The sequence below is a fragment of the Orycteropus afer genome, unplaced genomic scaffold, assembly GCF_000298275.1.
Source record: "Orycteropus afer afer isolate SDZICR_OR568_19922 unplaced genomic scaffold, OryAfe1.0 scaffold00103, whole genome shotgun sequence".
In the NCBI taxonomy this organism is placed as follows: domain Eukaryota; kingdom Metazoa; phylum Chordata; class Mammalia; order Tubulidentata; family Orycteropodidae; genus Orycteropus; species Orycteropus afer.
This window is the reverse complement of record NW_006921690.1, coordinates 4560797-4573406: the sequence shown is the minus strand read 5'-3', so window position 1 is coordinate 4573406 and position 12610 is coordinate 4560797. Positions and strand designations below refer to the sequence as shown.

The window sequence follows — 12610 nt, the reverse complement described above, 5'->3', positions numbered from 1 at the left end:
TAAACTGGAATATGAGTCAGGTAAAACCTGTTACCTCCATGTCAATTTTGACTCACAGTGACCCTGTAGCACAGAGTAGAAATGATTCCAAGGCTGTAATCTTTAAGGAAGCACACTGCCACATCTTTCTCCCTTGGAGCAGCTTGTGGGTTCAAACCACTGACCTTTCAGTTAGCAGCTTAGCACTTACTTAACCATTGCCTCACCAGGACTCCTAGAATCACCTACAAGGCTTGTTAAAGCATATGGTTGGGCTCCATCCTCAGAGTTTGTGATTCAGTGGGCCTGGGATGGAGCCCAAGAATCTGCATTTCTAACAAGTTCCCAGGTGATGCTGATACTGCTTGTTCAGGGACCACATTTTGAGAACCATTGATTTAGAACAAACTTCCCCTCATGGTAGCACCTCACCAAACACCTCAGCTGGAATGTGGTATCATTAGGTTTGTTTTAAATAGGTACCTTAAGCAATCGAATTTCCCAACCACTTTTAGCACTTTACAGACCAAGAGAGTCATTGCTTAATTATTTCTCCTCTAGAAGGAGAAAATAGAGCCCTGGTGGCACAGTGGTTAAGTGCTTGGCTGCTAACCAAAAGGTTGGAGGTTTGAACCTACCAGACACTCCACGGGAGAAAGATATGGCAATCTGCTTCCATAAAGATTACAGCCTTGAAAACCTTGTGGAATGTTTTTACTCTTGGAGCTCTGGTAGCATAGTGCCTAAGGCACCTGACTGCTAACCAGAAGGCTGGTGGGTTTGAACCACCACTCCTCAGAAGGAAGGTTGGGCAATCCACTTCTGTAGTGATACTGCCTCGGCAACCCAAGGAGGGGTCGCTATGAGTCAGGTCCGACTTGACGGCACATAACAACAACAACAACATAGGGTCACTATTGGTCAGAATCGACTTGATCGTAGTGGCTTTTGTGTGTGTGTGTGGTTTAGAAGAAGAAAAAAACATTAGTAATGATTGGTGATTTGAAGGGAATCTCATCGCTAATTTGAGCATTAGCTTCATGTTTCTGATGTTATCATTCAACATATTAAGGCTTCCTGATGTTTTCCAATATTTTTATGAACTAGTTGAAAAATGTATCTTTCATTTAGTTTTGTCCTTCATTCTTGGGCTAGCAAGCTGAGAGGTGATGGCCAGTAGGTGGCGCCATGAATCAGTTCATAGTAATGGCTGGACAGGGTGCAAGGCAAATGCACAAAGGAAGGTGCCTGCTTTAAATCCTCAAAGTAAGGTCCTCTTAACCACTTGTCATAAAATACTGAGACACACGTCTCAGAAAATCGAAGTGTCAAGCTCAGCATCTTTGCCACATTTCAAACTAGGTAATTACCTTCTCTCCCAAAGGGAACCTGTTTTATGTATTTGTGTCCTTTCTAGGTTACGGGTTTCCCAAAGGCAATGATCTTGCCTTCCACTCACTCTATACAATGCAGAAGTGAAATGCACATTTGACAATAACAATTTAATTATTCTACATCCCTCTGAGCTAAATGATGACCTGTTATATAATTGCTAGTAATATAGAAACATGCCTGCCTCATATAAACGCTAGCAATAAAGGGAAGTTTTTATTTGACCTAAAAGTAAACTGCTTATTTCTTTCTCCTTTCAATATAAAAAGTAGACTGTTTTCCTGTCATCCAAAATTGTAAGTCGTTATCAAACATGCAACACTGCATTTTAGTCTGTCATTTTTATTAAGTCTGCAGGGTTTTTTGTTTTGTTTTTTACTACACACAACAAATACTTTGATATACTCTAAGATAATAAAATAGTTGAACAACTTTTTTTTTTTTTTTTAGATTTACATTTGTATAGAAACAATCTGTGGAACTCCTCAAAACAAAGGTATCTAAAAACAGTCATTCATCAACAATTGCTTTAAATAACTGTTTGGCTAAAAGTTGCAGTTTCCATTCTCAACTGAAATATGTCTTCATGCAGTTCCCCTTGGTCCAAAGCTTAAGGCCTCGGGAAGGTGGCCAATAAAAAAAAGATGGCCACTTTCCTCTCTGTCCTTTCCCATGTGGAGGACAGTGATTGGAACAGGGTCATTATAAAAGCCAGGGAGGAAAGAAATCAATTGCACATCTCTAGTCTGCAAGGGTCAAAGTTACAACCAGTCTTTACCCAATGACTCTCTATCTGTAGGTGTGAAATCCCATCATGATGGCACAGCTCCTACTTGTCCCCCAAATGTTTCTTTCCTCTGCTAATCAGTTATTTTGAAAAGGTTGTGGCCATAAATTTTCCCTAAGGCCTGGTCCTTTTATCACATTTCTGCCTCCTCCCTTGCATTATATGTCACTTGGTTGCTATGTCTCAGTGCTCAATAAGGGTCTACCATCCCCTAAGAAATGCCTCACCCCTCCCACAAATCAATCCCCAAAGTGCCTAAGAGTGAAGACCCCATGGAGACAGTGTCTTCAGTAAAACACCTCCCCAAAGATGCCGGGGGACTCTGGCCTATATCATTCCATTGATCTTAGTCCACTCATAGATGTCCTGTTCACACACTATGTCGGAGTTGATGAGGAGGTATCGGTCGCCTACACAGAAATGCTTCTGACAGGCGGCACACTTGAAACATTCCAGGTGGTACACTTTGTCTTTCACCCGCATTGTCATCTCATAGGCACGGATCCGCTTGTCACAGGATGCACAGAGACCATCTTGACCAAAAAGTCTGGGGGGAAGAAAGAAAAAAAGGCTAAGAAGATAGTGGCAGAGTTAATACTAGAAGGAAGGGTTTGGTGATGGGTTCCATAAAGTAGGCTGGACTTCCAAAAACCTAGGAAGAGTTGGGTCCAGAAGGAAGGCTGACTACTGTAGAGTCTTGTCTGGAAAAGAAAGGGTAGTCAGGGATGAAACAGTAGCCAGTGGCATTTGTGTTTGGTATTAACTCCTCTCTTTTCTGAGCTTTCTTCCTGCCTTCAGAAACCACTCACCACAGCCTCTAGTCTGTCCCAGACCTCTCTGCTATGGAAGAGACTCTCAGTTGAAATGATTTGAGATAAAGGGTTAGAGATGTGGAGGTAGGCCCTCTCAGTGAACTTTCATTTCAGAAGAGGAGCTAGAGTGAACACCTAGCAGCCTATCTGGGGAGGAGGGGACTGGCCAAGAATGCAATAAAATGGATATCCTCCTGAGGTTGCTCAAACTCTATCACACCAACACTCACTAATTCCACCCATGAGGAAGGTTGGCCTTGAATTCCTCCATAAGCTGCAGAGCCCATCTCCACATGATAATTCCCTGGGGACAAAGGGATTCTGACAGAGAACACCTGGTGCAGTTAATCATGCCTCAGAGATCTGGAGGACAAACTACTCTCCACATCAAATTGGAAGATCTTTCTTAGTTCACGATCTTCCATGCCCCACTGGCCTAGCTCCCTTGGGAAACTTTTCTTACTGCATGTAAATCAAGACATTCCTCTCAGTTGATAAGCCACTCATTTCAAGTACTGGTCAATGTCAAGGTGGTGATGCAACACAGTAGAACCTGGTGCCTGCTAACCTTGTTGATGTTGAGTCTATTCCTGGTGACCTCTGTGCTCAACTATTAACCTAAAAGTTGGCAGTACGAATGAACCCAGTGGCACTGTGGTAGAGAGGTGTGGCAATCCCATGCCATAAAGATTGTTGTTGCTGTAAAGAGCCATGGAATCCATTTTTGACACATCTGACAGAGCAGACCTCCCCCATAGGGTTTCTAGGCTGTAATCTTTATGGAGCAGATGGCCAGGTCTTTCTCCCTTGGAGCTGCCAGGTGGGTCCAAACTGCCAACCTTTTGGTTAGCAGCCAAATGCTTAACGATTATGCCACCAGGGCTCCTCTAGGGGCGAGGTTCTCAAAGTGTGATCTCAGTGCCAGTACCATTGGTATCACCTGGGAACCTGTTAGAAATGCATGTCTTCAGGCCCCACTTGACTGAGAAGCTCTGGGGAAGTGACACAGCAGTCTGTGTTTGAATGAGCACTTCCAGGTGATTCTGATGCAGGCCAGAGTCCAAGAACCAACCCGCAAGGGTAGAGGAACACAAGTAATGGAATCAGAAGACCACATTCAAGTACAGGACCAGCCATGAGTATGTGAATGACCCAGAGAAGACATTTTATTTCTCAGCGTTTCAGTGAAATAGTGGTGATTATAACATCTACCAAGAAGCCCACGTGGTGCAGTGGTTAAGCACTTAGCTGCCAACCAAAAAAAAAAGGTCAGTGGTTCGATGTGGCAGTTTGCTTCCATAAAGAGTACAGCCTTGGAAACCCTGTAGACCTATTCTCTACTCTGTCCTTGTGGGGTCACTATGAGTGGGAATTGACTTGACAACAATGGGTTTGTTTGCTTGTTTATAACGTCTATCTCATTTGGCTATCAGAAAATCAATGGGGCATATCAAAGCATCAATAGCCAAGGGCTAAGCCAATGCAGGTTACTGTTAACACACCTCAAGTATATGCCCAACTGCACCTATCTTCAGGAAGTCATTGTCGCATACGTCTGAGGTCTGAGATCGTGGCATACAAGCAGGTGGTTTTCACATAAAACTTTTCAGGTAAATGCTGGTTCTTCCTAGAAGTTCTTATTAACTTTGGAATAGTAGAGAATCAGTTGGTACACTCTGAGAGGTTTCACTGGATAGTAGGAGCCCTGGTGGCTCTGTCATTAAAGCATTGGGCTGCTAACCAAAAGGTCTGCAGTTTGAACCAGCTGCTCCACAGAAGAAAGATGAGGCAGCCTGTTTCCATGAAGATTTACAGCCTTGGGAATGCTATTGGGCTTTTCTACTCTGCTCTATAGCATTGCTATGAGTAAGAATTGACACGATGACAGTGGGTGAGTGGGTTTTGGGGAGATCAGGGCAGTTGACAAATTTTGAAATATTTGGGCAAAATGAATGGAATCAAGGTCTGTGAGCAGAGAGCTCATTTTTAGAGCCAGGGCCATCTAATTTCTTCTGCATCTTGGTTTTTATATGAAGATCTCTGAGTGTTTTCAGAGCACCACCTGGGAGCAAACTCATTACTAGGGGAGAACATTTATCCCAACGTAGCAGATGGCAGAGCTGTAGGTAACCGCCACATTGGAGGTCACAGAGTGGAAAGACAGTTCTGGTTTCCTGGCTGTTCAGTAAGTGAAGTTTGGGCCTGAGTGAGGATAAATGACTGACAAAACAGTGTGTGCAGAATGACTCCAGCTGCCTGGGGTGTGTGCCCCCTAAGGAAGGAGAGAGTTCATTAGAGGGATTGCAGGGGGTAAATTATAATATACTTCAGGCAGCTAATGAAGGGATGGACAAAGGGCTGAGACTTGGGAGACAAGTGCAGGTCGCAGCATCATCTCTAAGCAGCCAGGTGACCTCAAGCAAATTACATCCTCTCTCTGGGCCTCTGGGTCTTAACGCAAGGGAACCAGAAGAAACCGCTTCCACAGCTCCTTCAAACTCTGGTATTCTGAGATGCTAATGCTGGTAAAAAGCCAACCAGCACTTAGCACCTAACTCGAGCATTAACCTCTGGCCAAGAATTGGTGTCTCGGGCTGAATATTCCAGAAGATGATCCCGAGGCGAGGATTTGTGTATCAGGGATTTATTAAGGATGTGTTTCTAGGGGAACCCAGACTGAAAGGGGAAGCAGGGGAAGGTGGACTAGAAGGGGAAGAGGTCAAGCAAAACTGCAATCTCAGGCCAAGTCTCAGAGGGAAACTTCAGCCCGAGCCCACTGGGAACTCTCTAGTCTACTTATGTCTGCGATCGTCCCAACCCACCCGCAAGGCTGCAGGGCTTTCATGTTCCTGCTGTATTAGTCGTCAGTTAACGGTCCATGAGGGGCTGGGGAACTGGGATACTTGGGCTGTTGAAAATAAAACCACTGGGAGTGTGTGATCTACCACAGAAATTGGCAAAAAGGGATCCAAAGAAGATCTGGGCCCACACTCCCATTAACAGCTACTGTTAAGTTCTGAAAAACACAACAGAGGCTGGGTTCAGGCACCACATGGGGGTCTCATGATCATTTGAGACTAAGTACCTGAAAAGGATTATAACAGGTAAGTGGGTCACTGCAAGTCCTCACGGGGAGGAACCAACTAGGGGGAGGGACTGAACCCCTTTCTAGGTCCCTTTCAGTCCTGCCTCCTTCTTGTCTTTTTACAAAGACAGATAGGCTACGAATGCCAGTAAACAAGCCCAGGTTAAAGGACCATCCCTGAAGCAAAACCATTTCTCTTCCTTCTGTCAAGAGGTGTCACATCTTAAGCTTTCTGCTGCCCATTTTGATAACAATAATATAAATATTAAAGGATGGCTGGAAACACCAGCACTAACACCGAGTTAATTAACATGTTGCCTGGGAATGTAGCAGGGAGAAGAATTATTTCATGTCACCAAGACACAAGTTAATTAACATTGGGTTCTCCCAGACTATTTTTTACTCTCCTATTTTTTTTTAAATGGAAGAGATTAACAAGCCTAGACAGCCCTGGTTGTGTTCTTGAATGTTCTGTAAAACTACAGAAATAGAGAAGCCTTCTGACCTTACCCAATCTGTACTTCATTTAATAAGATTTAAATGATTTGACAGGGATGTAGTCAGGGAGTCCAATGGGAATCATTTACCCGTCTGCTTTCTGCAGTGCCCTGGCAAACTGGTTACTGAGCAAAACCAGGTCTCTATTTATCCCTGTTCTATTTTCTTGTGACTTAAAAAAAATAAAATTAAAACAAAAAACATTATCATGATCATTGAAAACCACCAAAGTTCTTGAAACCACTAAATTTGCAAGGACTCTTATCAAGGAATTGATGGGGTGGGGGAGACAGAGGAGGTTGGTTATTCTAATCAATTTCTGGATAAACAGATAAGCTTCCTTTACCATTGAAGTGCCTGCAGGTTTGTTTGTTTTTTGGTTTTCATGTGAAATGCTCTGAGGGCAGGTTAGGAGGAAGGCCTAGCCTGGTCAAGGGCACTGAAATCTAAACAAGCTTCTACCGGTTGGATGGCCCTGCATGCTCCATGGACCCTCTGCCTCAGGAAGAGGGTAACAAACTGACAGCTGTACAGTTGAGCAGATCTGACAGCAGAGGGCACAGAGTTCCGCCACTGCAGCCAGTATGAAACCAGGAATGCTAGAACTTTCCAGGCAAAAGCACTCGGTGAGCACCTGAAAATTCACAGGGCTGATCGTACAACCCAAAGCAGAGAGATGTCTTCACTGGTGTTTCACCCCTCCATGCTTCTACCTCCTGTTCATAAGATAGGGAAAGACTTACTGCTAATCTCATGTGGATTAGTTATCATTGAAGAGCAGCTAATTTGATAGCTATATACCAAGCCAAGTTTTTTACGTGCATTAATCCCATCTAGTCCTCACCATCACCTTGGAAGATGTTGTTTGCTGCCGTTGAGTTGGTTCCCTGACTCATGACAACCCCATCCACAATGGCACAAATCACCTGCCCCCTAGGTACTTACTATTCTGAGTTTTGTGCTTATCATTCTCTTGCCAAAGGAGCCCTGGTAGAGCAGTGGTTAAGAGCTTGGCTACCATCTGAGAGGTTAGTGTTGGAACCCACCAGCTGCTCCATGGCAGCAAGATGTGACAGTTCACTTCTGGAAAGATTTACAGCCTAGAAGACCCTAGGGGGCAATTCTGGCCCACAGGGTCGCTATGAGTCGAAAGCGACTAAACAACAATAGGCTTGGTTTGATTTTGGTTTGCCATCCAAAATGTTAGTATTTTACCACATAGGAATGTATCCCTGAGTGCATGCTTCTCACACAGGAGGAAATGCCAGAGGCTTCACTGTATGGGTGGCTGAGACTCAGCCTCCACGCCTGACCTCATTCTGGCAGCACAATGGCTCTGTGGCAGAAGCTGGGGGAGCCACACCAGACACCGGTGTCTGTGGACAACCTACCTCCCTTCTGAGGCCTCCAGGCTGGGGGTGAAAGAAAAAGTACCTGAGATAGTCTCTGCGGCAGAGCTTCCGGCCCAGCTTGTAGTAGAGGCGCCGCCCCACCTCACCCAGCCGGCATCCACAGAGGTCACAGCTGAGGCAGTCCTCGTGCCAGTACTGGTCGATGGCCTTCAGGAAGTAGCGGTCCCCAATGTTCTGCTGGCAGCCGCCGCATGTCAGCAGGGACGGGGGGATCTGCAGCACTTCGTCCACTGGCTCCCTGGAAAGGAGGCCAAGCGTTAGAGACAAACTCATCTTGGTGAGACAAGCACTGGGCATCAGGAATTGCTCTGAGATAAACTGGCCTGTGGCGGAGCTTACATTATGGGACTCTCACTCGATTGCCTTTTGGAGACATAAGGTGAAGGGACAGGCCAACATATCTCTAGGCCAGATTGCAGAGATGCCCAACCAACCTTGGGCTAGGTCAGGCACGAGCTAGACCGGAAGCCCTATATCCTATAAGTGAACACAAGGCACCCAAAGGCATCTAAGACAATTGTAGGTGGTGCTGTGTCCCTACCCACAGCTCAGCCCCTTTCTTGGCACACTGGTCTCCTTTCTTCTCCCTGTTCTCCCTGCCTGCTCTCCTCTACCTTCATAATTCTTACTCCTGTTCCTCTTGCCAGACCCAAGACCCAAGAGCACACCCTGACCCCAGAGGAGGCACTTGGGACTAAACAAGCTGCTTGCTGCCCGGCAACTCAGTGCTAAAATCCAACATTCCCTATTAAATCTGTCTGTGATCTCTGCTCCATGCCCCTCCCAAATGCACAAAAGCAGAAGGTAAGAGAGGAAGAAAAAAGCAATAAAAAATTATTTTAGGTTGCTCTCTCTTTCCAAAATAGAAATTCCATCAAGACATAAAAGGAGTTCTTCTGGTTTTATTTTCTATAGAAATTCCTCACCCCATCCTTCTACTGAATGACTCCTCAGAGAGGAATCTAGGATGTTAAGGGTCACTGCTGTACTTACAAAGGACCTTTCTTTCCTCACATGAAAATATTTACAACAGCAAAACTGATTGGGAGGAAGCTGATTTAGAAAGGGAAAATGGGGAGGAAGTCAAAGATCACTTAGAGTGGAAAGCAATTAAACAGACTGTGGAATCTCACTCCAGACAATTCTTCAATAGTGAGACTGCCATACACGTTATTTCATTAAAAACTTGTACGTACTGTCTTCTATTCACTTTGCTGAGCAGGAATCTGAATACTTTTCTTTTACATTTAAAAATAACTTTGCCAAAATAAAAGGCATGGAAGGAATGATTCTAGCACCAGAACGGACACAGAAAAGGCCTAATACTTGTTGATTTGTAATAGTTAACAAGCGTTCTTTGGAACCTCACTCAAACACAAAGGTATTTTTTAAAAAAATCTATTAACATTTTTTAAAATGGACCTGCTTCCAACAGTGAAATTCTCAAAGGGAATTTCCCCCAGGTACCTTAGGGGTATAAATCTGTCTCCTATTTCTAGCTCATACCAATTCACCATCTGGACCTTGGGTCCTAATTGGTCTATGCCCACAGAACTCAGTACCCATTGAACTTAGGGACAATGAGGCTCATGTAATCATTGTTTATAAACCTTTTGACAATCTCAGGTGACTGTCAGGTAAAGCACATGCCTCCATATAAATATTCAGGAGATGCTAAACTATAGATCAAAGACTGTAATCAGGGCAGTTTGGAAGATTAGCTCCAATTAAAACAAGGAGATGTGAAATCCAAGCCAGTTCTTTTTAAATACTTCAATACTTGTAAGAATTCACAGAAGCCTGACTCCTTTTTCTTTGTTTCTAGAGAATGTGCATCAGGACTTCCATTTTCCCTTCTGAAAAATAACTAACATCCTTGGCATTTTCGTGTGCATCAACTCAAAATTGCATCTCTTCTCTTTCCACAGGCCGTGATTTTACTTGGGGCTTTCGAAATGCTTCTGGCACTGCTACCATGCTGAATGCCCCAGTGCTGATGCTGCCAACCAACTGTGAAAGAGGAGACTTTGCACTTAGCTGGTGCAAAACTGCCTGGAATGAAAATGAACTGTTCTTGTGACTCCCAGGAAGGCAGTAGGGGCCACCAATTGCATTGTAGAGGAAATCTCTTAAGTTCCTGAATTCTGGCTGTCTTTCTGTCTAAATGCTTCATTTGCATAAGCCTAGGCAAGTCTTCATCTATATACAATTTGGGCTTGCTAACTATAAGACCCAAGCTGGCCTTGAGTAAGTACAATAAAACATCTAGAGCTTCTCAGTGGAAATGTTAAGGAAAGGAGTTATCATCATGGCCTAAGATGAGATAGGAAAGGACAGGATGAGATATTGGTTCCATCTATCTTTCTGTAATTAATGATAGTATCACATTATCTTTCGTGGAGGTTCCAAGCCAATGACTGGGTGGGATTTACCCTTAAATTAATATTTTATATTCTCCTAGAGACTATCCTGAACATTGCACCTGAATATTACTTCAGCCTGGATTTCTAAGATAATTTATCATCAATTTTTGAGAGCAAGAAAAAAAAAAATAATGCCCTGCATCAAATCCTCAGTTACCTTGTCTACCTTCAGTTAGAACCCATCTTCACTGGGCACAGAGAAGCAAGGCATGGGGTAGGTTAGCGTCCTTCACTAGGTGCTGGTTGTGTTACATGGTTAGGATGCTTGGATTTTCTAATCTCAGTGAAAAAGAACAAACTTTGAAAAGCCCAAACTCCCTTCAGGGAACTGAAACCTCCTGATTTATCTTTTAGTAAAAGGATTAGTGACTCAGTTCTGCTGATTGGAAGGGCATTAGGCACCAATTCATCCAATTCTGTCTTGTATTGCTATCGTCTTGCCCAGTCTCTGAGAACTCGGGGCTGAATTGTAATTCTGGGTTTCTAAGAAAGTGAGCAAACCACCCTTGAAACTCATTGTTTGCATAGTTACATACTTTAAAGTAAAGGAATGTTATTTTGTCCAGAGAATTTGTTTAAGGAAGCTAAGTTTTTGATAACACAAACCAAGCTCCTTATAGAAATGGTGTCATAACCTTGAAGATTGAATAGTGGTGTTTGTATTCCACTGGATGGAAGCACTTCCTGTGTTTTATGAGAACATACTGAGCTTTTATGTCAGTAACTGCGGGTAAAACCCAGGTAAATAAACACCACGGAGGGCTGAAATTGGAGGAGGGAGACTTCAAGCAGGAAAGCACAATTCTTTTAAAGCAGGAAAAGGAAAAAAACAAAACAAAACAAATGCCTCTTAAAAGCACAAATGGACAAGTCATTAACCAGCTCCTTTGGTGTGTGTAACAAATCCCTTCAAAGGATTAGCCTGGGACTTCAAAGGAATAAAAATTCTCGAAACCAGACAACTAATGAATCTTAAAAGGGCATTTGCGTTGACGGGAAAATGATATCTTAAACAACCCTTTCTCCCCAGGTTAACACAAAGAATGGGTTGGGGGTGTAGGGAAACATTCCAAACTGCTAAGAGGTTCAGAAAACAGATGCCACAAATACTCCTTAGAGCACTGTTTTGAGACTGTGCTGAAAACCTTGCGAGTCCTCTCCCCAGAAAAATTCACCTACACCCAAAATGGTGCTCTGACTTTTGAGGTCACAGACCCCTGTCGGTAGTCTCCGGGTGCGGGGTGGGGTTGCATGAATCCAGATTAACTCGAGATCTGCCGGCTTCAGAAATCTCTAGGGGCCAAAGCGAGCTCTTAGGTGGGCGCTCCGACCCCTCACCCGCCGGCCACCGGCGCTGCTGGTAGCCGCTCCACCTGCAGACTTGGAAAGGGACCATCAGGGATGCCAGAGACCTCCCCTTGGAATGCCCCTCCATCCGGGGGCAAATGGACAAAGAGAAGGGAGCAGAACTAAGCTCTGGGCGTTCTCCGGACTGCACCTGCGCGCCTCCGAGCCGCCCCCCGTGCTTGCTCCGGTGTAAACTTTCTCACCCGCGGCCGCTTTACAGAGCTTCTCAGGCAGCGGGAGGGGTCGAGGAGGTGCCTGGCCAGAACCCTTCTCCCTGCTGCCCTCTGCCCAGTCCCTCTCCCAGGGTCTCCGGTGCCACCCGGTGAGGAAGGGAGAGCCCTGCTCGAAGCAGAAAGAGCGAGGGGCACGCTGCAGGCGTTCACCTGGAGCCCCCTCGCGGGCCGTCCGCGCCACCCTGCCGCCCGGGGCGCAAGGCCCTGGACCCATGGGTGGCAGGGGCAGGAGCGCCACACTTACTCAGACGGGTCCAGGCTCTTCCTCTCGATGGCCGAGGACATTGGGGAGGGAGGTGGCGTGCCGGGTGGCGGCGGCGCTCCCTTTGTGGCACGGGGCTGGCCGGCTACCGGGACTCGGACCCCCTCGGGTGCTCGGGCGCCGCTGCGGCCGCCGCCGCTCCTGCACCTCCTCTTGCTCCGGTGCTCCCGAGGCGAGCTCGCCCCTCCGCGCTCAAGGACAGTCACCGCGCTCCCTTCAAACGCCAAAGAGAGAGAGCGAATCACTGGGCTGCGGGCGCGCCGCGGCCGAGGATGGGGCTGGGGCGCACAGCTTGGCCCCGGGCGGCTGCAGCTGCTGCTGCTGCTCAGGGCTTAACCTTCCATCCCGATGCCGCCGCCGCCGCCGCCGCCGCCGCCGCC

At 45.9% G+C, this 12610-nt stretch overlaps 1 protein-coding gene across 1 annotated transcript in view; it reads right to left on the bottom strand.

Moving 5' to 3' along the window:
- Nucleotides 1-2485: 2485 nt before the first annotated feature.
- LMO2 (LIM domain only 2) overlaps nt 2486-12610 on the bottom strand; it is a 12880-nt gene continuing 2755 nt past the window's right edge. The window contains exons 3-5 of the mRNA XM_007943269.2: nt 12213-12479; nt 7988-8203; nt 2486-2705 (exon numbers count right to left, since the gene is read on the bottom strand). Coding sequence (XP_007941460.2) covers nt 2486-2705; nt 7988-8203; nt 12213-12479 — 703 coding nt within the window. The remainder of the gene's footprint in view (nt 2706-7987; nt 8204-12212; nt 12480-12610) is intronic.